The sequence below is a fragment of the Quercus lobata genome, chromosome 4, assembly GCF_001633185.2.
Source record: "Quercus lobata isolate SW786 chromosome 4, ValleyOak3.0 Primary Assembly, whole genome shotgun sequence".
Classification (NCBI taxonomy): Eukaryota; Viridiplantae; Streptophyta; class Magnoliopsida; order Fagales; family Fagaceae; genus Quercus; species Quercus lobata.
The window spans coordinates 40,226,489-40,254,213 of NC_044907.1; the positions used below are offsets into that span (position 1 = coordinate 40,226,489).

The 27,725-nt window shown below is 38.6% G+C and overlaps 1 protein-coding gene and 1 pseudogene across 1 annotated transcript; one reads left to right on the plus strand and one right to left on the minus strand.

Annotated features, from left to right (window-relative positions):
* Positions 1-2,713: 2,713 nt before the first annotated feature.
* Positions 2,714-17,295, plus strand: LOC115983922 (annotated as a pseudogene).
* An 8,009-nt stretch (positions 17,296-25,304) lies between these two features.
* On the minus strand, positions 25,305-27,497 carry LOC115985187. The gene is made up of 4 exons (XM_031108154.1): positions 26,686-27,497; positions 26,349-26,631; positions 25,887-26,252; positions 25,305-25,730 (listed from the first exon to the last, which is right to left on the minus strand). The coding sequence occupies exons 1-4, from the start codon at positions 27,495-27,497 to the stop codon at positions 25,305-25,307; spliced, it is 1,887 nt and encodes a 628-aa protein (XP_030964014.1).
* Positions 27,498-27,725: the final 228 nt, after the last annotated feature.

Here is a 27,725-nt window from a genome sequence, read left to right on the forward strand (position 1 = left end):
CTTTGTGGGGTTGAGGTTAAGGCATTAAGCTATGCCTGAACCCCCCTTGAGGGAGCTCATGTGTCCTCCAATCCCCCGTCCCCCTAACTAGGCTTCTTAGGCTTTGGTTCCTCAGCGAGTAGGTGCTGCTATGATCACGCCTAGACAAGATCTTCTACAAACTGGTTGCTTCCCTTACCCATTTTTCTTGAGCCAAAAAAAAAAAATAAATAAATAACATTACTATATAAGCAAGCATTGCCTTCCCTGTGGCTGCAAATTGTTATTATCACAGATTGCCTCTCAAAATGCAATGTTTTGGTCCAGTGTTTGTAGATTGCTGTAAACCATCTTTTAGTCTATACAATTAACAATTACTAATTGAATTTGTACTTTGGACAATTACTAATTGAATTTGTACTTTGGACTATGGTTGTTATGTGTTGCTCACATTTTTAAATCCATATGAATTGTGTTATGCGATTTTGTTTACCTCTTTGATAATTGCTAAGAAGAAAAATCAATCCTTTATACTAATGTAGGAAAAATTGGGAATTTGAGGTTGTTAAGGTTTAGGAGGTTTTGTGGATCTAGGGTTTAGAATTGTCAAGAAAAGGTTGGGGCTCGAAATTTGAGAGGGTTTGATGAGTTTTTTTTTTTTTTTTGGGGGGGGGGGGGGGGGCTATATGATAAAGAACAACATGGGTTTTTAAGATTTTTGATCAATAAGAGGAAGGACTTGAATTGGGGTTCTAAGAAAGAAGGAAAATCAAGAAATTTATAGTGTTCAAGGGCTGTATGAACATTATCTGTGAACAATACCACAAGAAAGAATAAAAGAAAGAGGGAAGAAAAAGGGAGGGGGAAAAAAAGAACAATTAGCCCAATGTGTCTCAATACTCACTAAATATTTTTATTAATCAGCTACATCTTTTTTTTTTTTTTTCGAATACAACTTAAATATGTATAATAACTCTTTCTTGTAGTATTAGGATTCCTAATTTGACTAGTTAACTGAAAAACCTAATAAGGTAGTAAAAACTAATTAAAGACTAACTTGTATTCAAAGAAAATAAAATCTAAGATACCTAGGATGTCCTATAGAATTTTAGACTCAACCAAATGATCAAAATGCCCTTAATTTGCAGAGATTGCAAAAATTACAGTTTTATCCTTGAATACAAAATTGACCATATTTTATTCAATAAAAACCCAACTTTTACTTTTAGAATCACGTGACTTTTACTTCAATTGGATTTTATAAGTAGATCCCATAAAATAAAATCTTGAATGGACAATTTATGTAGTAGCGATTTAATCTTCCATGACTGCATCTTATATGTTCTTCCTATTGAAATTATTGAAGTGCTATTCTGTGGCAGGAGTAAATGTCAGGCTTGGAATATATCTGGGACCCATTTCAGTTTGCTAATTGTGGTTCAAAAGTATTGGAAACTTGTAATGGTGGCCTCTTTTTCAGTGTTTCATGTAGTGCAGGTCATGCATGCATTATAACCTGCATTGCTTATATGAAAATTAATGAGACTATTGTCATGTTAGTGTTTCTTACTGTTAATTACAACACTTATTGGCCTAAATTATCTTGTTGTACCATGTGAAAGTATCTTTAACAAATGGAGGTTATAGGTGAACTGGACTTGGTTTGGTTTTATTGATTCTTGAGGATTGGACCATTGGTTGGTGGGTGCTCTACCTGCATGTTGATTTTATTTTCTATATTCGGTTGATTACGTGGTTGAATTTTTAGGCTTCATTTTGGTTAGTAATCTATACTATCCAATAAAAAGATGTTGAGCAAGATTGTAACCTAATCCTATAATCAATTTTGTAACTAAACTTTGTCATGTTTTTAACTTTAAAAATAAAACTAAAATTTATATATTTTAAAAGAGATGATGTGAGAAAATGCGTGCTTTTAGAAATATAGCTAAAAATATTAAAATAAGGCAAGGAAAAAAGACTAAGCTTTTATTTTCTATATTCGATTGATTACATGGTTGAATTTTTAGGCTTCATTTTGGTTAGTAATCTATACTATCTATAAGAGGATTCCCCTCTTTGGATTGGACTTTTATATGGTTCAGAAATACCCCTAAACCTTAGGTTTAATAGGAAAAAACTTGAGGACAACCTGGTAAACATATATTTCCAACTCCACTTAAAATGCCTACAAAGTAGGATACTCTCTTACTAATCCATGTCTTTCAAAACAAACTTATCTAATTTTTTTTTTTAAAGGAAAATTATGACATTAGACTAAAAAAGAAAAGAAAAAACTATGGAAGAGAGGCCAATAGTATATGTTGTGGCATGCCCTGTCACTAAGAAAGATAATTCAGATGTTAGTTATTACTTTGATGTGTCAGCGCGTGCTTAGAGGTTAGTATAAGTATATTTTATATATTTTAAAATAATAATTTGTTTTTGGTTAATTACTACTAATGTTGATGTTGGATCAAGTACAGTATCTATTGATTTAAGATTAATAAACCAGTGAACATTGAACACAGGCCGGGGTTTAATAATTATGGAGACAGGAGAAGTGGAGAAGTGACTTTTTTGTTTTTTTACTTTGTTGTTAGGTGAAGGTGAAGGAGAACTCAGAGTTAGTTGTTACCACTCTCACTACCACCTACCACATTTACACACTGATCGAGCTTTGGATAATAAGCACTTGCTAACTGCTCTCTCTCTTTCGGAATGGTTTTAAAACTTGAAAAGCAAAATAGGCAACAGTCTTTATTATACACACTCCTGCAAAACCAAAAGGTGTGATTTATGAATCTGTGAAAGAGATTGAAAATGGGGAACAAGTTCGAGACCGAAAGTGAATTGAGTGTGTTGGAGGAAGGTGTATTGGAGACATTGTAGAGGTGCGAGCAGCGTAATGATTCCACTCTCTTTTCTGTTTCTGCTATGGAAGTTGCCAAATGCTTAAGGTCTTGGCAAGTTCAGCTTCCCAGTCCTGAGTTAGGGCACCTCTTGGTCTCCCATCTTTGCTCTTCTTCTTCTTCTTCTTCTTCTTCTTCACTCTAGAAATTCATTGAACAAGCTCTACTGTTTCAGGGTACTTCCAAATTGACAGTCTCAACCCAAGGTGTATAGACTCTATCTTGAATGTTTGAGTTGGTATGCATTTTTGTTTTATCCATTCAGTGAAGATGCCTGCAAAGACAAGTAAGTTAGTTACATAAGCTTTTATCAGTTACATAAGCTTTACAACTTGATGTCTCACCAATCATGAACAAGTAATTCAGACATTTATTTATTATGTTGCTGAAGTAACACCATTGCACCAATTACATTTGTTGTCATGTCAGTTTGTAAGCTTTTTTAGTAGTAGTAGTAGTTTTATCATTTTTCTATGGGTTTTCTTTCAACCCTTAACTGTCCCCAGTCATAACTTTTCTATGTTTCTATCTTTGTTATTGACACTTCTATAAATAAGGGAAATGTAGGACTGCCCTTTCTGTACATTTGACACTTAGTTTATCCTTTTCGGGGCCTGTTCATTATAGACACAGAAATTTTTTAACCTCTACTACATGTAATTTTTTCCACAAGATTCCAATTTTCTATAATTCATTCTCCATAATATGTGGATTTTATTATTTGATAAATGCAATTTATATAGGCCCATGGTGATGAATGCATTTGCCAAGGAGGTCATAGCAATTCCAAATTCCTGCAAAATATTCAGTTTCCTTGGTTTAACTAGTTGTATCCATAATGTGTATGAATGCATATGTTTCAATAATACATAATAACACGCATAGTTGCAAACCAGTGGCATCTACACATACAATAATTGAGAATGCAGCCATTTCCATTCTTTGCTGTTATTTTTTTTTTTTCCATGCTATGTGTCTAGACAATGGTTGAAATGCTTGCTACAGTACCGTAGTCTTGCAAGTACATCTCACTATCAATCAACCAACAAAGTTTTGAGTACATGCTTTGCTATCTTTCAGGATTATAAAATCTGTTGATGTTGCCCTTCAACTATCTCAAACATATAAAGTTCGCGTTCTGGAGGTTGGACATGCATTTGTGTTGTTCTTTTTCAGTATTATCATTGGTTTGATTGATAGCACATTGGATGATTGGGGTTTGCAAATGACACCTATAGAGAGACCTAGTGTAGCAGTCAGAAGCACAGAGCTCCTTGATATGGACATCGATTTTAGAGGAAGCCATGATTTTAAAGGCAGTGAACATCATGAAGAGATGAGGAGGACAAATTCATTTATGGTCATAGCGGTGTTGGGAAAACTAACAGAGCTGAAAATCTAGGGTTATTCTCTGCCTTGTTCACTTGAACATGTATGTATGCTATTATTGTATTGTTTGCCTTCTTGTGAGCTCCTTTTGATGTTATTAGAATTACATCATGTATTTTACCCCCAAATATTCAACTCTTTAAGTTTTACAGAAATTGTTTGCCTTGCAATGCTCTGGTAGTGCATATTTAAATCCACAATATTCCTATTATTTGCTCATCTTTGATCTGATTTTCCAAGTGGAATAATATTTAGAACTATATATATTTACTCCAGGCTAGGTAATATCTAAAACCTTTAGCATGTACTCAGGTTGAATTCTTCATTTGATGGATATAGTTTCTGAATGGATTGTGTTTTCTGGACCACATTTTAAAATTTTTGGTCTTAATAGAAATCTTGTATCCTGTACGTTTCCTAATGCTTGAAGGCTTCATGAATAATGCGTGAATTCAATATTATTCACAAAAATTACATAAATCGATCAAATCAGTAACAGAACATAGGGATGCTCCTTGAGGAGATTGTTTGATAATCGAAAATGAACTTCTTCTTTTATAATGGACTTCACTTAGATTTGGGTCTAACAGGTGTAACAGCATAATGCTTTTGTTGGAGGGAGTACAAATGATTGATAGCTTAAACAATATCTAGCAAGTAACAAGTTAAGTGAGGCCAATAGCTGTTTTGTCGCACTCTTAAAAACAGATGAAGAGTAGAAAGGGCAGGAAATATATTTCTTCTCCACTTTGTCTATGTTATTTGCAGTTGTATACACAATTATTGGCCTATGAAATACAGATGAAGCACTTTGTCTATGGGCATTGTAGAAAGGATAGAAAATGATCGTAATCATTCTTCTTATATATAATTATAGGTCTATGTAATACGTTTTCAATTGTAAGGGATTTTTTGTTTAACTACATGTGTATGATGCTATCCACCTGCTAATGTTATTTGCAGTTGTATATGTGAATGATTGTGTACGCACACAAGTACAGACATAAATGTTCTTTTATGTAAAACAATCTTCATGGAGAAGCTGATATGTATCATCCCTTTTGTCTTGTTTTCTTTTTACTTAGAAGGCCTGAAAAGTTCAATCGGCTCCTGCAGAGGCTGTGATTTCTTGAAGCCCATGAATTGGTATCCTCAAATTTTAATTCAGCCAACCAATTATTGGCAAAATTATCCGACAACATACAAAGAGTTTTGGGCTTTGAATACCCGTTAAACAAGTGCCAACTCACTAGGATGCTTGTCAATATTGCATCATGTAAGCCATCACCTTGCGTCCACTCTGAATTTGGCCGGTCTGCTTGTTGAGTTCCTTTTGATATTTACATGGAGAATGCAATGGATGGGATACAACTCCTTATCATATCTGCCGTTGATGTACTAGCAGGTTATTCTCTTCAAGAGTATACCTTGAAATATTTTCAGATCAATTTCAAATTGTGTGCGCGCACGCGCGTGCATGCACACAGGCACAAATCGCGTTTAAAATAAAAGAGCATAATTTGTTTGATAAGTGCAAGGAATCAATTATAACCTACCTTTGATGGCCAAACTGCAGAGTCAATTAAGACGCTCCAAGTATTTAACCGGGCAAGCTGGCAAGAAACCTTCTTGGCGCTCTGGCTTTCAGCCCTTTGGCTTGTACAATGAGTTGAGACTAGTCCATGTTAACATTTCTTATCATGAAAAAATATATATAGTTATCTGATATTTGCTCTTTCCATGCTTTGTTACAGGAATGAGATCCTCCAGCAGGTCCAATTACACATCTTGAGGCCCGTCTTTGTGTCCTTTTGTCTATCGTCCCCTTGGCAATTGCTAATGTTTTGGAGGATGAGGCCAAATTCTCTCAAGCTACTGCTACTAGATATGTTGAGTCTGCATATGGACATAAAATGAATGGCAAGGCTATTGCTTCAAGGAAAGACGGACTGATCTCCTCTCTCCAGGTCCTTGGACACTTTTCTAGCCTTTTATACCCTCCTGCATTAGTTGTTGATGCAGCTAATAGTGCAGCTAGAAAAGCAGCTAGCTTCATTTCTAGTGGAAGAATGAAAGGAATATTGTAGGTGGAGGCAATCATGTTGATACTTCTATAAGAGCCAGTATGTTTTTATTTTTGATAAATGACAATCTTATTGATGAAAGAAGAATCGAAAGTACACAAGAAGTTTACAAGGGAACCAAAAAATAAAGCTTTCATAGTACAAGAATCAAAAACATCCAACAAAGAACACATAGAAAAAGATCCTAAAGCTAACAGCCAATCAAACATAGTTTTGAAAAGAAAAGGCTTAAGCATTATGTTCCCTCCAAATGCACCACATCAAACGACGCGGGACGGCTTTCCAAATATTCTGATGATGCCCAAGCTGACCTTGCCAAGAAGCCAATAACTGCACAGCACTGTTTGGCATAATCCAGTAAACTCCAAACAACACAAACTCCATAGACCATAACTCTATAGCTATGGGACGGTGAAAGAGTAAATTGTCCACAATCTCCCCACTACATTTACACATATAGCAACAGTCAATCGCAACCAAGCTTCTCCTTCGTAGATTATCTATCATCAAGATTTTGCTCAAAGCTGCAGTCCATGTGAAGAAAGCAACTTTAGGCGTCCAAATGCTTCTTAAGAGAAAAGACATATCAGCCATATAAATCAAAGAGCGATGATACCTGCTGTCTGCTGACCTCAAATCCCAGTCTTTTAGCTGCCCTCCAATGGAAAATATTCTTCCCATTCCTTCTCACAGGAGTAGAGCAGATTAAGTTCATAAAAACACCCCATTGGCTCCAATTCCCAATCCTGCATAGCTCTGACAAAATTTAAATTCCACTGTAGGCACCATTGCAGAATTTCATAAGATCCGCTACCAAAGCCTCTTTATACCGACTAAACCAAATAACACTGGAAATGCCTCCTTTAAGGATTTGTCCGGGCACCACCTATGATGCCAAAACTTCACTCTAGATCCATCACCCATCTCATACTGAATAAATTGTGGAAATGATGCCCACTCCCATATAACATATATCCAAAGACTCACTCCATACGGGCCCATCACCTCCTTGGTGCCCCACCCATCCAAACACTTCCATACTTCACCTCAACAACCATCCTCCAAAGTGATCCCCAGTCAAAAACGTTCCTCCACGGCCATTTTCTTAAAAAGGACTTAATTAAAGCAGATTGGATTCCTGACACTTTTGAAGAGGTGTACAAATCTTAAGTCCAATGTACTAGATGGAACTTGGACTCTTCTCCTAAACTGCTCCATAAAAAGTATCTCTAAATTTTTCAATACATTGGCCACAAAAGTAAGAATAGGGAATAAAGAAAGGAAATAAGTTGGCAAATTGGAGAGAGTGCTCTTAAATAATGTAACCTGTTACCCGACCTCCCCTTAGATAAATAAAGTCACTTCGCACCTTCTAATCTCCTCTCTATTCTCAAATTCTCAATGATTGGGTTCCATTGCCTTTAAGAGCAGGTGTTTTGGGGAAGCATATGATTCACTTGTAATCTCAAATTCTTATAACATGAGAGCAATACTTAATTCATACATTACATATACATGGGTCTAGTTTATGGCCTAGTCACTTTGTCTAGTGCTTTCTGTAATCTTTTTGCAATTTATTGTTTATGCTTTCAGGAGCCAACATGAGGCACCTCATAGTGGAAGCTTGCGTTGCAAGAAATTTAATTGACACATTAGCATATTTTTGGCCTGGTTATGTGTCTGCAGCAATAATATCACTTTCAGATTCATTGCCAGTTGAAATATCCCCTTGGTCAACATTTATGGAAAGAGCACCATTAAATGCTTTTCTAATAAATTCCCTTATAAAGACTCCTGCTTCAAGGTATAAAAAGGTTTTTGTTTGTTAAACTCTAGTACTAGAAACTACTGGCATGAATAATTTTCTCCATTTTCCCTATTCTAGTTTAGCGGAGATAGAGAAATTTATTATATAGCTCTGAATGGGTCAAAGGAAGAGAAGTCAGCAGCGGCAAAGATTCTACGTGGTGCATCTGTCAGCCGTGGATGGAACATTCAGGTAGCAACACTAGTGATATTGGATATTGGAAATTTTTGAAGGGTCCGGTTAATGTGTGCCCTAAGGGCACACATTAAGCTTTCTATTTTTAGAAACATTTTCTCGGTAATTGAAAAAGCTGTCATTACTTTTTCAATTCTTGAGAAAATTATTTCCAAAAATGGAAATTAATGTGTGCCCTAAGGGCACACATTAGGGACATACATTAGTAAAATCCATTTTTGAATTCCTCTTCTATTGTAGTCTCACCTAGTGGTGCTTTATGTCTTTATAATTGATTATATATTTCATGAATTGTTTCCCCTACTAATAGAGTTTGTACATAGTAAAATTAATGTTAAATGTCAAATTCACCATTTCCTAATAACTTAAACTTTTGAGATATTCTAAAATTTATTATGGTATCAGATTAGGTGGTCTTAGTTCAAACCTTATTCCATTCTATGTCCCATTTAAAAAACTTAAAAATCCCACATGTTGGGCCCCATTTATTAGGGGGGACTTGGGCCCACAAGTGAGGGAGAGTATTAGAATTGTAATTAAATGATTGGATTCACCCTTTGGTCAATTTCCTAATAACTTAAGCTTTTGGGTTAATTGGTATTTTATTAGTACAAATCAAACAAGTAAACCCATACTTGACTCCCTTATGCTTTTGAGTTAAAGCAACAAGAAAACTAGTTCTTTCAAACAAAATCTTTGCCTCAACCTTTTAGCAGAAACCATTTATACTCCAGGCAGTTTAAAACACCACATGCACAGCACAGCCCTTACTTGGAACCAATATATGTCCTTTGAATTTTTGTCCTCCTTTTATGCTACTTGGAACTTCTTTTTTACTTTGTACTCCCACCCCCCTTCTCTTTATTCTCGAAGAAAATGACTCTGTATCTACTTTTGAATCACTTGTTTTCTTGGCAGGAACAAGTGGTGCACTTTGTGGTCAAGCTTCTTTCCCCTCCAGTTCCTCCTAGTTATACTGGACCAGGCAGCCACTTAATTGATTCTATGTCCAGTTAGGTGCTCTTCTTTTTGGAGCTTCTGCTATTAATACTGTTCATAGACTTTCTTTGCATGGTATGGTAAGTACTTCTATTTTATATTTTATGGCTCTAGGATGATGATATGAATTTTATATACATAAGCACTTGATGTTATGGTCTCATATTGACTTACGACCTCACACAATTTGCTGTCATAATCCCGGTTCATAACAAGTGGGGCATTGCTATCTAGTCATAGGAATCATAACATTGAAGAAGTGTGTAGCATGAAAACCAGAAAAAAGTGGTTTTCCTTATTCATTTTGATCGAATTACTGATATACAAAATGAAAAGTAAGAGATAAATATCACTCATGATATTATCCCCTTCTTCTTTTTTTTGAAGTAAAGGTTTCTTGCTGTGTTCATAAGAAAATTATAATTTATTAAATTTCAAGAAATCACTTTCTAGAACTCTTATTGCATGTTGCAGTGACTCATTATCCCCACAAATTAAACTTACTAAAGGATGAAGCTTTTCATATTCAGAAACAAATTTTCATTTGGCATTATGCTGAACTTCCAAGGGTGTTAAAGTATTGGTTACCCGGAAAGCTATAGCCTATATTCTATATTCTACTTCTTGTACAAATATACGAGCAGTAAATGTCAACAACTTCTTATAGTGAAATTTCTTGATGTTTTTTTTTTTTTTTCCTAGTTCTGTTATTGATGTTGATTGTAAAGAAACCCAAGAACCATAATTTTAAGCATCTCCATGCTTTTTTTTAAAAAAAAAAATTAAGTTACACACAAACCCACTGTGTCTTGAACCCATGACCTGCTCCGTCTTGCTCTTATAAGATGAGATTTTGGTACTACACTTACTATATAATGTTCACTCCCTAATTATATAAAGGGATACTCAGGTACACTACATTAAATTTCTATAATGTAGGAGAATCTAAAATAAAGTTAATTTTGAGCTACTATAAAGTGATTCTTATAGGAACTAATTTTTCTATCACACCACATTTGGTCCCAAATTTATAAACCGCCTACAGCCTTTAAAATCCCCAAAATGCACTCATTAGACAATAAACACCAACTCTTATTTATAAATAATAACAATTTTTTTATATATATAATCAATTTATAAAGAATAAGAACACCAAATTGAAAGTCATATTTATTGAAACATAAATCTGACCCCATCAGTCCATGAAGTGATTAAGGTTTCATCTAAAAATCTAAGGGTGTTTAAATAGGTTTTTTTGGCTCATTAACCCATTATCTAATCCAACATGCTAGAGGCATTATAGGTCTTGTCAATTGGACAGGGGCATTGTAGATTTTTTTTCAATTGGATAAAGGAAATTTGTTTTATTATTATTGAGCATGTTTAGCTCATGAGGCAATGGTTTTGTTCCATCTAAATTAAAATTTAAAATACAATCTTTTCATTAAAAAAAAGAAGTTTCAAGTAATTGAAAATTTTTATTTTGACCAAAGTCTTTTTACCAAAAATTTTAAGAAATTAAAATAAATTTTATATTTATTTTGATTGTTAAATTCATCTATCATAATTTTGTATTTTTAATAAATGAGGACAATGGACACACCAATCCACAGAGTGAAGTTGAGAGAAAGAGAAGGAAAGTCAAAGAATTGAATTGAATTGAATCTTACTATTTGAGTTGTTTGGTTTTGTATGTATGTGAACTGAAAATGAGAATAAGTTTATATCTTAGTTAGCTAAATGGTTAGAATAGGGTCACCAATCACTATATTGAATTTCCATTTGGATTGTAGTGGGGTTGATCATATCAGATTTGGGAAAACATATTCCTCGGTAATTAGCTACAAAGATGGATGCTACATCCCAATTTCTTGTATAATACTATTGAGATATTGTTTTCGTTCATAGCACATTATGGGAGAAATTTGAAACCAAATTTATGTCAATCATGGGAGAAATGTACCTTCATAACACCAACAATTATATCTATATATGAATGAATCTGGATCTGGGTTTTATGTATAGATATGGAATTGTATGTGCAGTTTTGGAAAAAATTATGGACTTTTTGCATTTTATATTATACTCTTCATTTTTTTGCACAACATGAACAAAAATTTCAAAAAAAATTAGATAGTACACGTGGACTAAAACAAAATACGTCTAACCTTAAAAAAATTTTATTGTTTTTTGGGGGGTAAAAAAGGGCCCTGAACGAGTTTCCAATTTTTTATTGGTTCTGTGCTCTATCTAGGAAGGTTGTCTTTTTGTATATAGGCTTTCTTTCCCTGATGTAGGTATTTAGCCCAGGTGATGTTCCTCTTGTACGTTTACATAACTAAAATATCTATCTCTTCTCTCTCAAAAAAGAAGAGAAAAAAAAAAGAAATACAAATCATTCTCATTCTTACTCGTCCAATCCTACTCAATGCTTCGCTCTCCGATCTGCCACTCCTGATTTCTCCTTTCGAAGCTAAGCCGAAACTAAACCCAACCCAAGTTGGTAGCTGAGACTTGTCATTGTGAAATTGGTAAATCAACATCCTCTCTTCTTTTTATATGCAATCGTTTGATAATTAGAGTAGTAAGCCTTCCATTTCCATTTCGTGCTTTTACTTCTTATCGTTATTGTTCTACTATTAGAGAAAATGCGAAAACCCCATATCAGAATCGGAATCAGTTGTTGAAATCTATAAGAGATCGCTGCAAATCTCGTACCTTTAAGAATCTTGATCATGCCTTAGGCCTGTTTGATATAATGCTTCACATGCACCCTCTACCTTTCATTGAAGATTTTACTCTATTGTTGGGTGCCATTGCAAGAATGAAGCATTACTCCGTAGTCATTAATCTAATTCAACAAATGGAATCATTCAGAATCTCTCCCAATGTTTATACTCTCATTGTTTTGATTAATTGCTACTACCATCTGAACCGGGTTAATTTTGGTTTCTCTGTCTTAGTAACAATTTTGAAACTTGGTTATCTGCCTACCCAACCAACTCTAAACACTCTTCTTAAAGGTCTCTGTCTTCAAGGTAATATTTCCGGAGCTGTGAGTTTGGTAGAGGAAATGGAGAACAAAGGGTACCAACCTGATGCGATTTCTTGTGGAACATTACTAAACAGTCTATGTAAGATTGGGCAGAGTGGTGTGGCTATAGGTTGCTTAGGAAGCTTGAAAAGGGGAATTTTGAACTAAATGTGGTGCTCTATAGCACGGTCATTGACAGTTTATGTAAGGATAGATTGGTAAATGATGCTTTGAACCTTTTATCTGAAATGAGGAGTAAAGGCATTCAACCAGATTTGGTCACTTACAATTCCTTAGTTCAAGGTCTATGCAATTTTGGCTGGGGGAGGGAGGCTGTTACCTTGTTGAATGAGATGGAACAAAGGAAGGTCATGCCAGATGTACAAACATTTAGCATATTGGTGGACACAATTCGCAAGGAAGGGATGTTGACTAAGGCAAGAGAAGTTTTTGATGTGATGATTCAAAGAGACATTGATCTTGACATATTCACTTACAATTCTTTGATTGATGGTTATTGCTTGCAAAACAAACTGGATGAGGCAATTACGAATTTAATATGATGGTTGAGAAGGGCTATTCACCCAATGTGTTTAGCTATACCATATTGATAAATGGATATTGCAAAAGTAAAAAAATTGATGAGGCAAAGCATTTGCTTCATGAAATGTCCAACAAGGGAATGATTCCTAATGTAGTGACTTACAACACTCTTATAGGTGGGTTATGTCGAGTGGAGAGAGTCCAGACTGCACTAGAGCTATTTAATACAATGCGAGCTTGTGGCCAACATCCAGATCCCTAAACCTATGCCACCCTGTTAGATGGCTTTTTTAAGAATAGACGAATTGCTGAGGCAATGGCATTGTTTTAGGAGATGGAAGCCAAAAGGTTGGACTGTGATATTGTGATTTACAACATCTTGATTGATGGTTTCTGCAATGTTGGAGAACTTACAACTGCAAGAGAAATCTTTAGTGGTCTTCTTGCAAAAGGATTGAAACCTAATGTTTGGACTTACACTATAATGATCAAAGGATTTTGCAAGAATGGACTAGTTGATGAAGCAAGTGAGTTGCTTGAGAAAATGGATGACAATGGTTATTCACCTAATGAGCACACATATAACACAAAAATCCAAGGGTTTTTGTAACATAGAGAGACATCAAAGGCAATGAAATATCTCAAAATGATGGTTGACAAGGGATTTTCAGCAAACGCAACAACTGCTGCCTTGTTTATTGAATTGTTGTTGTCTAATCAAGTAGATGACAATATTCAAAAGCTACTTCCAAAGTTTGAGTGAAGGTTATTTAGTTTCTCAAGATCAAGGACAACTTTTATATTTTAACCCACCACTAGTCATTATGTGAGTGATGCATATTTGCTTATAGAAAAATTTAATACTTTTTATGAGATAGTATTTTTTTCCCATTGATAGTATTTTTTTTCCCATTCTGTGCACAAGATTGTTTGTTCCTTTTAATGTCCGATCTTTTGTTGCGATTTTATTGTGCACTCATTTTGTTGCATTAAACGCTTTCTCGTGGATAAGTGTTTCAAATTTTTTTCTAATGTAATTTTGATGCGAAATATCATACCCCTTGGAAGAGCATTTGGAAGTAGAAGATTCCTTCTAAAGTGACTTTCTTTGTACGGATTTTTACCTTGAGAAAACGTCTTTCAATTGACAATTTAAGGAAAAGAAAGGTATGCATTTTGCATTGGTTTATATGTGCAAGTGTAATAGTGAAACTAAATTAACATCTAGAAGAGTGGGTAAAGTTACTGGTGTATCAAATTGCATTACAAATATCTTCTGGATGTTGTGAAAGTTTAGGTTCTATGAGATTGATTTCACTAAAATTTATGCGACATTTTTTACATATGTGCATAATTCTTTAAGGCTTTGTGATGATTTTTTTATAGTCCCCACATCTTATCCAATACTCATCAAACTTCAGTATTTTGTCCATAACTATTTGATTTGAATGATGCTATTGTTAGTAAATTTTCTCTTTGGACCACTATTTGTTCAAAACATTTATAGCTTGGAAGTGTGGGTTAGTGGAACAAGGTTTGGTCAAAATGGTTATTTCTTTGGTTGGCTTGAGGGCTGACTTAAAATGAACCATAATTTGAATATCTTTAAAGCAAGGTTTTTAAATATATATTTTTTAATCTACTCTCTATGGCTATTCTATTGGAAGACATACATTGTGTTGTTACTCCTAATTTTCTTGTCAGGTTTGTATCATTGACTATGACAAGTTGATACATGTATTCTGAATGTTTCTGTTCCTACAGGTCCATGAAGTTGCAGCTTCATCAATGCCACTTTATGAGGCCTTTGGGTCACAAAATTCCCCATCAAATAACAAATCAAGCAAGGCTGATGAGCCCTCAGTTTACATGGTTTTTTCTTTAGCGTTTCTATTTTTTCTTCGTCTGTGGAAATTCTACATGCCTCCTCTTAAGCAGTGCATTTTAGAGAGAGGAGGAGTAGTTCGAGGGGAGCTTACTTTGGAGTATCTTTTGTTATTGCGCAATAGCAGCATTGCCTCATGTCAGGTTGAAACAAATAGCAATCAAAACGAGTTTGAGTCAGCATCAAGAAAGCCTATATATATATTGATTCATATCCAAAATTACGAGCTTGGTATTGTCAAAACAAATCTCATATAGCTTCAACACTTGCTGGCCTCTCTAGTGGAAATCCTGTTCATCAAGTTGCTAATATGATCTTAAGTATGATACACTAGAAAATGACTAAAAGTGGGGCCTCGTCGGTTAACTCTTCAACGCCAAGCAGCAGCAATACATGTGGCTCCCCTGCAAATATGGAGAAGATGCTTACCAGAGACCTATGCTCCCTGCATGGGAGGTATTGGAAGTCATTTCTTTTGTTCTTGAGGCAATTCTAACTGTTTGTGCCCGTGGAAGGCTTTCATCTCAGGATTTGATGACAGGCCAAGTGCTAGCTTGTCAGCTGAGACTCACTCTTTTTTTTTTACGAGTAATGCTAGGGACACCAACTTTGGCATAAATTTGTGCCACAACTCGCCATGTGGCGAGTTATGATTGGTAAGGGTATGTCCCCACATGGCCTACTGACACACCCTTACTAATCACAACTCACCATGCGGCGAGTTGTGGCACATAGTTGTGCCAAAGTTGGTGTCCCTAGCAATACTCTTTTTTTATTTGAGTTTTATTTACCCCTTTTCTGTCCTTGGAATTCTTGTTAATCCATCTTTCTAGTTTCTGAACATCTTTTCTGCTCCTGTTATCCACAAATATTAGATAATAATAATAGGTGCTCAAAAAAAAAAGAACCTAAGGATCTTCCTATGCATGTTCCCTTCATCAGCATACTTCTTACTAGCACTTATATGTTTGTAGGCCTAAGAGACCTTGTAGATTTTTTTCCTGCATCTCTTGCTGCTATTATTACTTACTTCTTTGTAGAAGTTACTCATGGTATATGGAAACAAGTTCAAAAAAATGGAAAAGATTGGCCCAGTCCAGCAGCAATTCTTCCTTCAGTTGAGTCTAAAATAAAAGCAATACTTGCTACTGCAGGTGTTGGTGTTCCAAGTTGTACCCCTGGTAGATTGCACCTCTTTATTTATATTTATATTTATTGTTATAAATGAATGTAATATTCTTGTTAATGAAGACTCTTGGACTTAACAACTTAAAATATGGTTTCTGCATTAAGTTGCTAAAGTTTTCTTGTGTGTTGTAGGGAATTCAAACTTGATACTTCCACTGCTGATGGCAACTCTTGTCTACTTAACCATTACTTTTAAACTTGACATACACGCTATTGCTGGGCTGGCCTTGGAGAACTGTGCATCAGGTTGCCATTGGCCAAGCATGCCTATAATTGGATCTCTATGAGCTCAAAAGGTCCGAACCTGGCTTGACTTCATTGTTGTATCATGTTCTCGTTCTGTATTCAGACACAGCGAAGAAGCAGTTGCACAACTCCTGAGAAGCTGCGTCACCTCATTCTTAGGATCACTCAACGTATCAACTTCTTCATTGAGCAATCAAAGCAGTGTGAATAGTCTGTTGGGAAGGAACATCTCTACTTGTGCCATTCGTCCTTCTATAGCACCTAGATTTCTATACCTTCGTTCTTGTCAGAATGTACACAATGTCCAATATGTAAATGATGTCATTGTAGGGTTTGTAGTAGGGTATGCTGGGGAATTAGCTGTCAGGTGGGCAAGCATGGACTCCCCTCGCTTGAAGTCTAATCAAGCATCATTATCCTTGGCCACTGCTAGGGCAAGGGAGGTGGCCACACATGCTGTAAGTCTGTTATGTGTAACGGGTGGGGTCCACCTGGTTCAGGAATTGTTCAAGGATACTATTCCAATATGGCTGCTATCTTCAAGAAAAGAGAGACTCCGCAAGGTGAGCTCTGTGTCCCTAATAGTGGAGGGGTACACCATGGCATATCTGTTGATTTTTTCATGGGCAATTGTATTGGGTGTTAAGGCAAAGCTGACATCATGGGAATTCTGTAGACGGGCTCGTATTGTTGTGATTCACATGGATTTTTTGGCAGGGGTATTGGAAGGGAACATTTAACTTGGGTGTGATCCTGCCACTTGGAAAGCTTATCTCTCTTGTTTAGTGGGTTTGATGGTGAGCTTCACTCCATGGATTCAAGAAAGTGAAGCTAGAGATGTTGAGAAAATTGGCCAATGGATTGAGAGGGTGGCATGAATGTGAGCTGGCCCTTTCTCTGCTTGAAATAGGTGGAATTGCGGCCATAGGATCGGTTGCTGAATTAGTGAATGCAATTAGCTAAGTTTCAAAGTAAGAATGTAGGATTCATTGAATGTAATCAGATAGAGTTTGACAGTTTATGAATATATTATACGGGGTCTACTATGAGAATTATAAAAGTCTAGCATTTTTTTTTTTTTTAATTCTTCATTCTATCCAATTAAAGGACTACATTATAATGAAAAGATTTATATTTATTGCCATTGGTTTGCAACAAGGAAATAAAATCTAAGGATGGAAGCTCCAATATTTAGTTCAAAAGCTTGTAAGAGGAGGAATAGAGTGCACCATATTCTTCTTCTTTTTCTTCTTTTTAAAATATAAATTTAAACGGTGCTATTTTTATTCCAAGAGAAAAAAAAAACAGTAACTTTTGAATGCTTTGGATATGTAATTATTTTTCAAAGTTTCAAAGAAGAACGACATTTATTTTAATAGTTTTCAATGCCTCTATTTTGTTCTGAAGTTGTAGTGTAATAAAATACTAGTATTATGTAATCATATTTATTCTGATTTTTTTTTTTTAAATAAGAAGTTAAAAGTATTTTATTATTTTTGGATTCATTTAGCATTTTTAGCCAAAAAAAAAAACCAGGGGTTGGGGGGGGGGAGTAGGTGAAGAAAGAAAGGATAGTACGGAGATGGAGGGGGGAAGGGAAGGAGTAAAATTTGAAATCGCCTCAGGATTTGAGTAATACACAAGCCAAAAAAAAAAAAAAAAAATCAAACATGATTTAACCAAATTTAATTTTTCTTTGGTTTCAAGGTTTCCCAAAAGTTTACATTTTAAAATCACTCCTTTTCTAAATCAAAAGTTCACGTATGGTGTAAAGGAGAAGACCACAGTGGGTCTGATGGTAGCCTTATTTGGTATGCATGAAAATCCATTGGCAAACAACAAAGTGAATTTGAAGAAGAAACTATTTAATCTGAAGATAGTAGAGAATGCATTAGTAGCACAAGATCTAAATGAATTCAACACCATCACAATTCAAATGTCCTCCATAAAAATTTGATTAATTGCAATATAATAAACATGGATTTTCAATTTGAAAAAACTAGAAACATGAGTAGAACTAAAGTACTAGGCATCTATATATAATATAAAAGCAAAATGTTTGACTTTTTGTTGACCACTTCTTATTGCACCACGTAACTATACAAATTTATGCCACTTGTACATTTAAAAATATCGAACAATTGTGTTTTTTCATTTTTTTTCCTTTAAGTTTCAATATCTACTCACTATTTCACATAATATATATATATATATATATATATATATTTATATATATATATATATATATATTATAGAGGCCTTTTTTGTATGATATGGTATATTGGGCTACCTCCTACGGTAATGGGCTAGGCTACCTCCTGCGGTGATGGGCCCTAGTTTTTCTGAATAAGGGAGCTGGGGCCGGTCCAATTGTAACTCAACTTGGGTTGATTTGTGCACAAACTTATGCCTTATTTGCCAGGAACGAATTTACGGCAAGCAGAACTGTTGTAGATGAGTTACGGCAGGTAGATATAATAATAACTAAAACAGAGTACTTTGACTTATTTAAATAAACAGCTATGTATTCCCCGCTAATGAAGCATGATTACAGTCACAATGATATCAATCACGGAGAAAAATGAAGAAAATAATACTGGCTAATTTAAATGGGCATAAATTAAGTTTTAAACTTAGTCTGCCGTAGCAAAGCCAAAGAGGAAAGAACGCCTCTTCTCAATGCAAATAACCCCCCCCCCCCAGGAAAAGGATCCTGCTGTGGGGATTAATGGTTTTGAGGGAGTCGAACCTGAATGGTTGTTGCCCAAAAGGAAGAGTTCTTGTTTGCGTTTTGGAAAAAGGTAAGATTTGAAGGGGGAGAGAGGGAAACCGATCTATGGATGCATGCCCTATTAAACCAACTCTCCTTTTTCTTAGTTTTCCTTTCTTTTATTTTCTGTTTTCTTTCTTATCCTTTTTCTTTTCTTCTTGCTCTGTTTTTCCTTTTCACTCCCGAAAATATACTCTGTTTTTCCATACCCCTACAGGGCACGGCAAGACTCTTTTTATAGCGCTTGTTGTGGCTAGTATTTTACCGTTTTGCTCCTTAACCGCCTTTGTCTGGTCTGGGTGTACTTGCCGACTACCAGGATTGTGCGACATCCACCCTCGCCAGACAGAGATGGGTTTGTTTTGTTCCTCTGTGTACCGTAACATTTCTTCCTGCCACGATATTAATGCTTTCTCTCTCTATCCTCAAAGCATGCACCCAACGGTTCCCCCTCAAACTTGCATCTTTTGGGTGGTCTATCATCCCAGTAGGACGTACCTCCCAAAAGAGGCTTGGGCAGGAGCCTCAAATAAATCCTTTCCCCTCTCCCCACCACCAAACCATACCCCCTTTACCTCTTACCTCTGGCCCATGGCCTCACCATGTCCTATATTGGCTGGGTACAGGCTGGTGATGCCTGGGTCTTACGCGTGCTCCCCTTTCAAATTTTTCCAAGAGTCTGCCTGCTGCTCATGCGTCTGCCGTGACCAGGAGACTCTCTGTCTGCATTTACTGGCCTTTCATATGGGTTTTCCTTTGGTTTTTTGCTCCGTTCAGGAGCTGGGCTTCGTATGATGATGGGCTTTACACTTCTTTGGCCCACTTTTGATTTTCTTTACTACCTGCTACGTTGAATTGTTATTCCTGCCGTAATAACTTAATCCTGCTGGACCTCCTTTTGGGCCAGCTGTTTATCCATTTTCTCAGTGGCTTGTCATGGACACTGTTTTGTTTTTACTCATGGGCTCCTATGTCCCTTTGGGCTTTCCTTTGGGCATCCATGGCCCGATTGCTTTCTTTGGACTTCCTCGGTCCATTTGCTAATTCCACACTCCCATGGGCTTTTTACTAGCTTCATTGGACTTTTCTGGCCCAATAACCTTATTCTTATCTTTGGGGTTCATGGGCTTGCCATAAACCCTTTACTCTCTTAGTTTGCACTGCCTTGGGCCTGCGACAGCCCTTTCTCACTTTTCTACCTCATACTCTACCCATGAGATGTTATTTCTTTCTTTCCTGGCTTCTTTGAGCCCGCTTGCCACTTCAAGACCCATTTATTTATTTGTTGGGCCTATGATCCATTATTCCTGCCGCTTGGGCCTAATGGGCTTTTTTGCTATTTATCTTGTCAATTCTTTATGGCCTTCATCATTGGGCTTTTCTGTCTACCTGGGTTTCCGCAAATAGCCCTCAACATTTAGCCCCCTGAACATATAAAACGTTCCTGCGATTTATATGTGAATGAAAAGGCGTTTCTGTCCTCCTTTTTTCTTCTTCTCTTGTTTCACGGGTCTTTTTTAAGCTGTGGACCCCTTTTCATATATACATATATTCTCCTTCCTGCCACGAACAGGGTTGTCTCTTCGAATTTCCCAGTTTCAAAACAGAGCCACCGCTTCATTAATTCCATTCCCTTCTGATGGCTGACTTGTCACATCCTTTTGTGCTGACATTAATGACCTGGGTATTTAAGGAAGAATCCTTCTGCACTTTAATCACAGACTCTTTCTTCTCCCAAAACATACACTCTCCATCTCTTACTCTCCTTCTTCCTTTCAAACAACCATACTCATTTTCTCCGACTATGCCTCCTCACCATGTCGCCAGTGAAAAGTCAAAGCTCTTCCTACCGCAAAGGGAAGACGGTTGCTTCCGATTCTCCTGTCGTTCCCGAGGAGATGGAACGTTCCGATTCGGAGTGGTCCACTGAGGAGGAGGCGGAGCGCAACCCTGACAGCGAATGCGCTCCTTTAATTGACCCTTGGTATGAAATGAACCCTCACTTCCCAAAAATCCCCGGTGAGTATGTACCGCCACCGCCGGGTCGTGTATTGATTACCCTTGTCCAGTGAGACCCCAACGTTTCTTGGGTTCCTTTGGCATCTTCAATCCCCAATCTATCTATTCGCCAAGGTGTTTCGGTTCCTGTGCCCCTTCATTTTGAGTTTAGGTCCGGCATATCCTCTGGTTGGAAGGAATGGGTTGACAACGAGCTTTCCGACACGGGTTTCATGGGTTTGTTGCAGCGAGCTGGCGTTTTGAAGGCCATAGTCTCGTCTCGTTGCTTGTCGAACTTCCGGGACCTCTATAACCTCCGTCATTTGGTCCGGCGATGGTGCATCACCACCCACACCTTCTTTTTCTCGTGCGGCAAACTCACTGTGACTCTCGAAGATGTGGCTAACCAGTTACTTTTGCCCATTCTTAGCGATACCGATCCTGCCGCCTTAGAGCTTTCTCCTGAGGAAGAGGCCATTGAGGTTGAATTGAGGAAAAGGGTGACTGAAAACGCCAAGTTGTCTTACTGGGTGAGTTCTTCCTCTAAGTTTTCCGCTGTTGCCTGCCGTGCGGCTTTTATTGCATTTTGGCTTTGCAAGTTTGTTTTTGGGTCCCACCCCCACTACGCCATAAAACCTTTGTATTTTCGTTTGGCTATCAAAATATCTACGGGGGTGAGCTTGCCGCTGGCTCCTATGTTCATGGGGCACTTGTATGTTCAGTTAGATATCCTTCGTAATGATGAGAGTCAGGCTAGGTCTTGCCACATTGTCACTTCTTCCATTCATTGCACTATACTTCAACAGTGGTTGTTTGAGCGATGTGCTCAATACTTGACAAAATGTAGACCCGCTCGGTTTGCCAGAGAGAAGTACCAGAGTTGTCCGAGAGTGATCACCGATTTTTGTGGCAGGTTTGAATCCGATTTCCCGCTTGCTTTTCGTTGGTCTAGTTTGAAGCCGATTGGCTATTCTGTGGTTGAATCTTTTGATGAGGGTGTGGGTTTCTCTTGGAGAGCCTATAGAAATTTGGGTGCTGATTATACTTGTGCGGACTCTGTCATGGGTTTGTTTATTGACACCGTTGGGACTACTACCCCATTGGTCAGCTTTGATGAAACTGGGATTACCTATCTTGCCGGTACCAATGTTGGATGGCTGCCTTACCTAGCTGATGAAGGCATCAGATTTGTTCACTACCCTGCCAACCGGGTGAGAAGGCAGTTTGGACTGGATCAAGACATCCTCAATGACATTTCTTCCCTCATGGGAGCTCCTACTTCAATCCGTCCTTTCCTGTGGCACACTGCCTTTGACTTTTGGAAGAAGCGTTTCAGCGCCGTTACAGTCCCTGGTTCGCTAAGGGAGGGTGTCTGCACTTTTCCCATGCACGGTTACTGGCATGCAGTGATGGATTCATTTGTGGCTGAGTTAGCGAGGAGTCGTGGCTTCTCCCTTATTCCTCCTGAAGGGCTAAGCATGGTTGCCTCGGTTAACCCTCGTCTGCTGTTTCCCTCTAAATCTGTTTTGGCGTATGCTAGAAAATAGAGTTGGTCAGGCATTTTTGAATGGGACGCAGAGAAGAAAGGATGGTTTTGGCACGCTGGCGACTATCACCCTGGTTGGGAGAAAAAAGTTAAGGTAATTAATCTCTTTGCACCAAGCAAGAAAGCGCCTGCCCAACCCAAGTTTGCCGGCAAAACCAAGCCTGCCACACCATTGCCTCCTGCAGGTGCTCCCCTGGCTAGTAGGGCTCGTGGTAACAAAAGGAAAACTACTCCTTACCCCGTATTTGCCACTGAACGGAGGGTAAGTTATTTCTCCATTTTTTCCTTTTTCTATAAAATTTCTTAATTTTCCCACGGCTAACTCGCCAATTTCTTCTGCCTCTTTCCTTTTAGTCTAAGCATAAGGAAGACTCATTAGTTACTCGCCTCATTTTGCTCGATGAGCCTGAATCTGAGGTGAGTCCCTTTTCTCCACTTCTTTCTTCTTTCTTTTTCGCACGCATCCGCCATGGGTCTTTTGCCTTTTTTTTTTTTTTTTTTTTTTTTTTTTTTTTTTTTTACTTAATAAAAAATGTTCTTTTTAGGAAGAGCCTGAGCCTCTATCCATATATCGCCCCACCATCGAGGAGATTTCCGCCTTCATGGGTGTGCCTATGGAAGGTTTTTTTGATGGGGCCGAGGCGGTATTAGCAACGCCTGTTCCTTCTGCTACGCATAAGACTCCTACCAAAACTCCCACCCCTTCTGCCGAGCCGGTACCTAGAAAGGGTACTCATGTCGAAGGGGTTGGTGAGACTACACCCTTGCCTGCTGAGAGACCCACTCCTTTAGAATGAGTCATTCCTTCTACTGTTGTTCAAGCCAAAACTACTTCTCCTGTTCTACCGCCAGTGATTTCGACTAGCGACCCTTTTGCAGCTATTTCCCGGGCTGCAAAGGGTAGTGTTTCACTTGTTGTTACTCCTTCCTTCATTCTCGGCTCTGCTACCCATGGTCCTGATCCGAACTTATCTTCAGAGGGACCTGATGACATTTTTTAGGATCCTGATGATGCACCCGTGCTGAAAAAGAGAATTTCCAACTCTGATGAAGAGGAGAGTGCTTCACCCGATCCTGACTTTATGGGTATGTATCTTCCTTTCCCCTCATCTCCTTTCTGCATTTGCATTTTATTTGCATACTTATCTCCCCACTTGCAGAAACTTCTGAGGGGCCAGAAATCGCAGTAGGCGTGGGAATGACTGCTCCTACCGCACCCGTAGTGCCTATTCCTGCCATACCCTCAGTACCTGTTTCAGCTGTACCTACTACCCCTGTTTCTTCTGTGCCTGCAGTACCTGTTTCTGCTACACCCGTAGCCCCCATTCCTAGTAACTTTGGCAATTCTTTCTTTCTCTTCTTGTTTCATCTTCTTTTTCTGCAAGCCTTTTCTTCCCGTGTCATTCATTTTTTTTTTTTTTTTTTTGCCTTGAGTTTCCCTCCTTTTTTTTTTTTTTTTAGGCCCACTTCCTACTATCCCTTCTCAGTTTGTGGCGGGTAGTAGTTCTGCCGCCGTCCCGGATAATGTTGCATCTTTCTTTGTCCGTTTTGACCAGCCAGAGGTTAATGACCTTGGTCCGGCAGACTTCTGGGCTTCCGGTCCTCTTTACGTGGACTTTTATGGCTTTCGAGTTCCTGAGGACTACGTCTCGCACTTAGTGATGCTCTACAGTCATCATGGCAATTTTATGCAGGAGTTTCGCCTTGGTCGCTCTTCTAGGGAGTATTTCTTACAGATGCTGGGATGTGTGCTGAATGACATCGAGCATAATTTCATCAACTCTATTTCTGCCTGGAGGATCCTGCAGTAGAGGGCCGTGATACGAGAGCTCATCAGTGTGGGTTTCGCTGTGGAGTTCATTCTTGAGCATCTATGTGAGATTGCCCGGGCCCTTTTCATGAGAAGAGTCCAGCCAGCTGTTGAAATCATAGACGCTCGTATTGAGCTTTTGAAGAAAGAGGTGGCTGATTTGGAGGGTCACCGTGAGCGTCTTCTTTCCGGAGTTGGTGGACTCAGTCGCTTTGGTGATCAGAGTCTCATTTCTGGACTTCATTGATGATAGCACCGTTTCCTTTCCTTTTCTTTGTTTCTCTGTTTTTGTTATGTTATACAGAACACTTTTATGTTTCCTGCCGTAGTTACTTGGCTTTGTTTGCCACAGTTTGGGTTTGTAATAATGTTACACTTTACTACTTTTTCTTTACTACTACTATAATATGATGCTAATACTTCGTACTTTTTCATTGCATACTCATGAAAGCATGTTACAATTTCTCTTGTGATATAGTCACTTGGAGGAATAAAAGAAAAAGTTTAGTAAAGGAAACATAAACAAACAACTAAGGAAAGGGGGTCAACCACATAACTTTCTTCTCTAAACAAAATAACGCTTCAGCCATTTTCCATTGATGGGGTCCATCAAGTCCTTGCCGTCCATTTGAGTTAGGCGATAATACCCACTTTAATGCACTTCTCTTATCACAAGGGGTCTCTCCTATTTTAGTGCAAACTTGGATGGTCCTACCAGACCTCGCCTGACGTAGTCTGCCACTTTTAGCACTAGTTATCCTTCCGCGAACACTCTTTCCTTGGTCATCCTGGCGTAGGTTTCAGTCATTTTCTGCCTATATCTCCGGCTGCGTTCCTAGGCTTCTTCCCTCTTTTCATCAAGTTCTCCCAGGTCTTCAAACCTTTCTGCCGCGAAAACTTCTCCCTCCTTTTCTTTTTCTCACATCTGCATAACCCTTAGGGACGGTATCATTATTTCTGCCAGACTCACTACTTCAGTCCCGTAGACTAGGGAAAAAGGTGAAAAGCCCGTGGCTGACTTTGGTGATTTTCTGTATGCCCAGAGAGCATCTGGCAGGTGCATTGCCCATCCTCCCGCATACTTTTGGCTCATCTTGCTAATGATCTTTATGAGAATTTTGTTTGTTGCCTCTGCCTGCCCATTCCCTTGAAGGTAATATGGTGATGACCTGTGGTGCTTGACTTGGTAGAACTCTAGCATTCTCCTCACATCACTGTTGACAAACGGTGTGCCATTGTCGCTGATGATCTTGTGGGGCACCCCAAACCTTACAATTATATTTTCTTTAATGAAGTTTGCCACTGCTCCCCCTGTGGCCTTACAGAGTGGTACGGCTTCCGCCCACTTAGTAAAATATTCTGTAGCTACTAATATCCATATGTACCCACGTGATGGCGGGTTGACTGGCCCTACCAAATCTAGCCCCCAAGTGTGGAAGGGTCATGGGGTAACCATGCTATGCAAGCCTTGTGGATGGGTATGAATTAAGTTGGCCTGTACCTGACAACTATGACACTTCTTTACAAACTCTGCCGCATCTTTCTTAATGGTTGGCCAATAGTAGCCCATCTGCAGCAGGCACCTGTAAAGCTTTTTCTTCCCTTGATGTTCACCACATTCCCCTGAATGTACTTCTTTTACCATTTGTTTAGCCTCTTCAGGACCAAAACACCTCAAAGGGTCTCCATCATATCCTTTTTTGAAAAGGACCGTGTCATGCAAGAAGTAACGTGTCGCCAACCTCTTAAGCTTGTATCTTTCACTGTGCCTTTGTGGCAGGATGCCTCCTGCCAGGTACTGTACGAAAGGGCTTCTCCAATCCTCGCTGATGAACACAGCATAACTCTCCTCCTTGTCTGTCGCAAGCTGGCAGGTCCCATATTAGGTTTGGACTTGATCTGCATCTTTACCCATACTCGAGCAATAGAAGCCTGCCCTCTGGAGTTTTCGGTAAAGACTAACTTCACCGCAGGACCCGCAAGTCTTGTTGTGTATTTCCTTCAATTTTCTCTGGGCTTCCTCCTGGCCCACGCATCTGGATAAAATCCCACCTGGCATCTTGCGGTACAACTCTTCTTTCACCAAGGCATAGTCTTTTAATATCTTCAATTCTGCTACGTCATCTCCCTTCACCAGGGTTTCCTTTATGGGGATTCGCCAATCCCCTTCGCCCTGTTCTTCCCGGAACTTTTCCTTCAACACTTCGATGATGGATTCTTCCCTCTTGCTGACTTCTATATTAGTGCTATTCCCTTTGAAGATTATTTACGAACCTAATGCGGCTAATGCGTCTGCAAACCGATTTTTGTTTCTCGGGGCATGTTCTATCTCAAAGGTTGAGAATTTCTCTTCCATTTTCTGGGCCATTGCTCTGTACGGGGCTAGGCTAGGCTCCTTTAAGGAAAAACTTCCTTTAGCCTGGCAGACAACCAAGTTTGAGTCTCCCAATACTTTCAAATGTTTGACTCCTATTTCGAGAGCTGTGGCAAGCCCAGTTAGATAGGCCTCATACTCCGCCGTGTTGTTTGAACAGGGGAATTCCAGCTTAAATGACAGTCTCACTCCCTTGTCTTCTTCATGATACAGAACTACGCCCACCCCTCCGGAATGCGTAGTAGAAGGCCCATCAAATTTCATTACCCACTGTTCCCTGACTTCCTCTGCCATAGCTACTTCCCCTGGTACTTCATCATCTAGTGGAAATTCTTCCTTTCCTAGAAACTGTGCCAATAAATCTGCTATAACTTGACTTTTCACTGCCCTAGGTGTCCCCATTCTTAAGTCGTATTGTGATAATTGTAGCAACCACTGGGATATCTTGCCGGAGAGAATCGGCTGTTGTAACAGAGCTTTAATGGTATGTGACTTAGTCATCAGCCACACTTCGTATGCCAAGAAATAGTGACGCAACCTCTGCGAAGCGTATACAATGGCTAGGCATGCTCTCTCTGCCCTTGGGTACCGGGTTTCTGCATCCTTTAAGACGCGGCTGACATAGTATATTGGCTGCTCAATACCACCTCTGTCTTCCTGAGCGATCAGTGCGCCGATGGCGTACGAGTTGGTGGCCAAATAGAGTAGTAGTGGTCTTTTATGAATAGGGGCCTGCATTGTGGGGAGGTTTATCATTATCTGCCGCAGCCTTTTGAAGGCCGTCTGCTACGCTTCCCCCTATTTAAAACTTTGCCCCTTCTTAAGCAACTTAGTGAAGGCAGATGTGATTGATGCCAACCCAAGGATGAATCTTCGGATATATGAGACTTTTTCTAAGAAGCTCTTCAATTCTTTTACTGTTGCAGGAGGTCTCATAGTTGCTATGGCCGTGGCTTTGGCCGGTTC

Bases quoted from the DNA above. Each gene is read 5' to 3' on its own strand.
- LOC115985187 (XM_031108154.1), bottom strand. From the start codon at position 27,497: ATGCAGGCCCCTATTCATAAAAGACCACTACTACTCTATTTGGCCACC. The intron at 26,632-26,685 runs GTTTGCAGACGC...CAAAGGGAATAG, and splicing joins GCCCCGAGAAACAAAAATCG to CACTAATATAGAAGTCAGCA. The intron at 26,253-26,348 runs GTTAGTCTTTAC...GGGACCTGCCAG, and splicing joins CTTGCGGGTCCTGCGGTGAA to CTTGCGACAGACAAGGAGGA.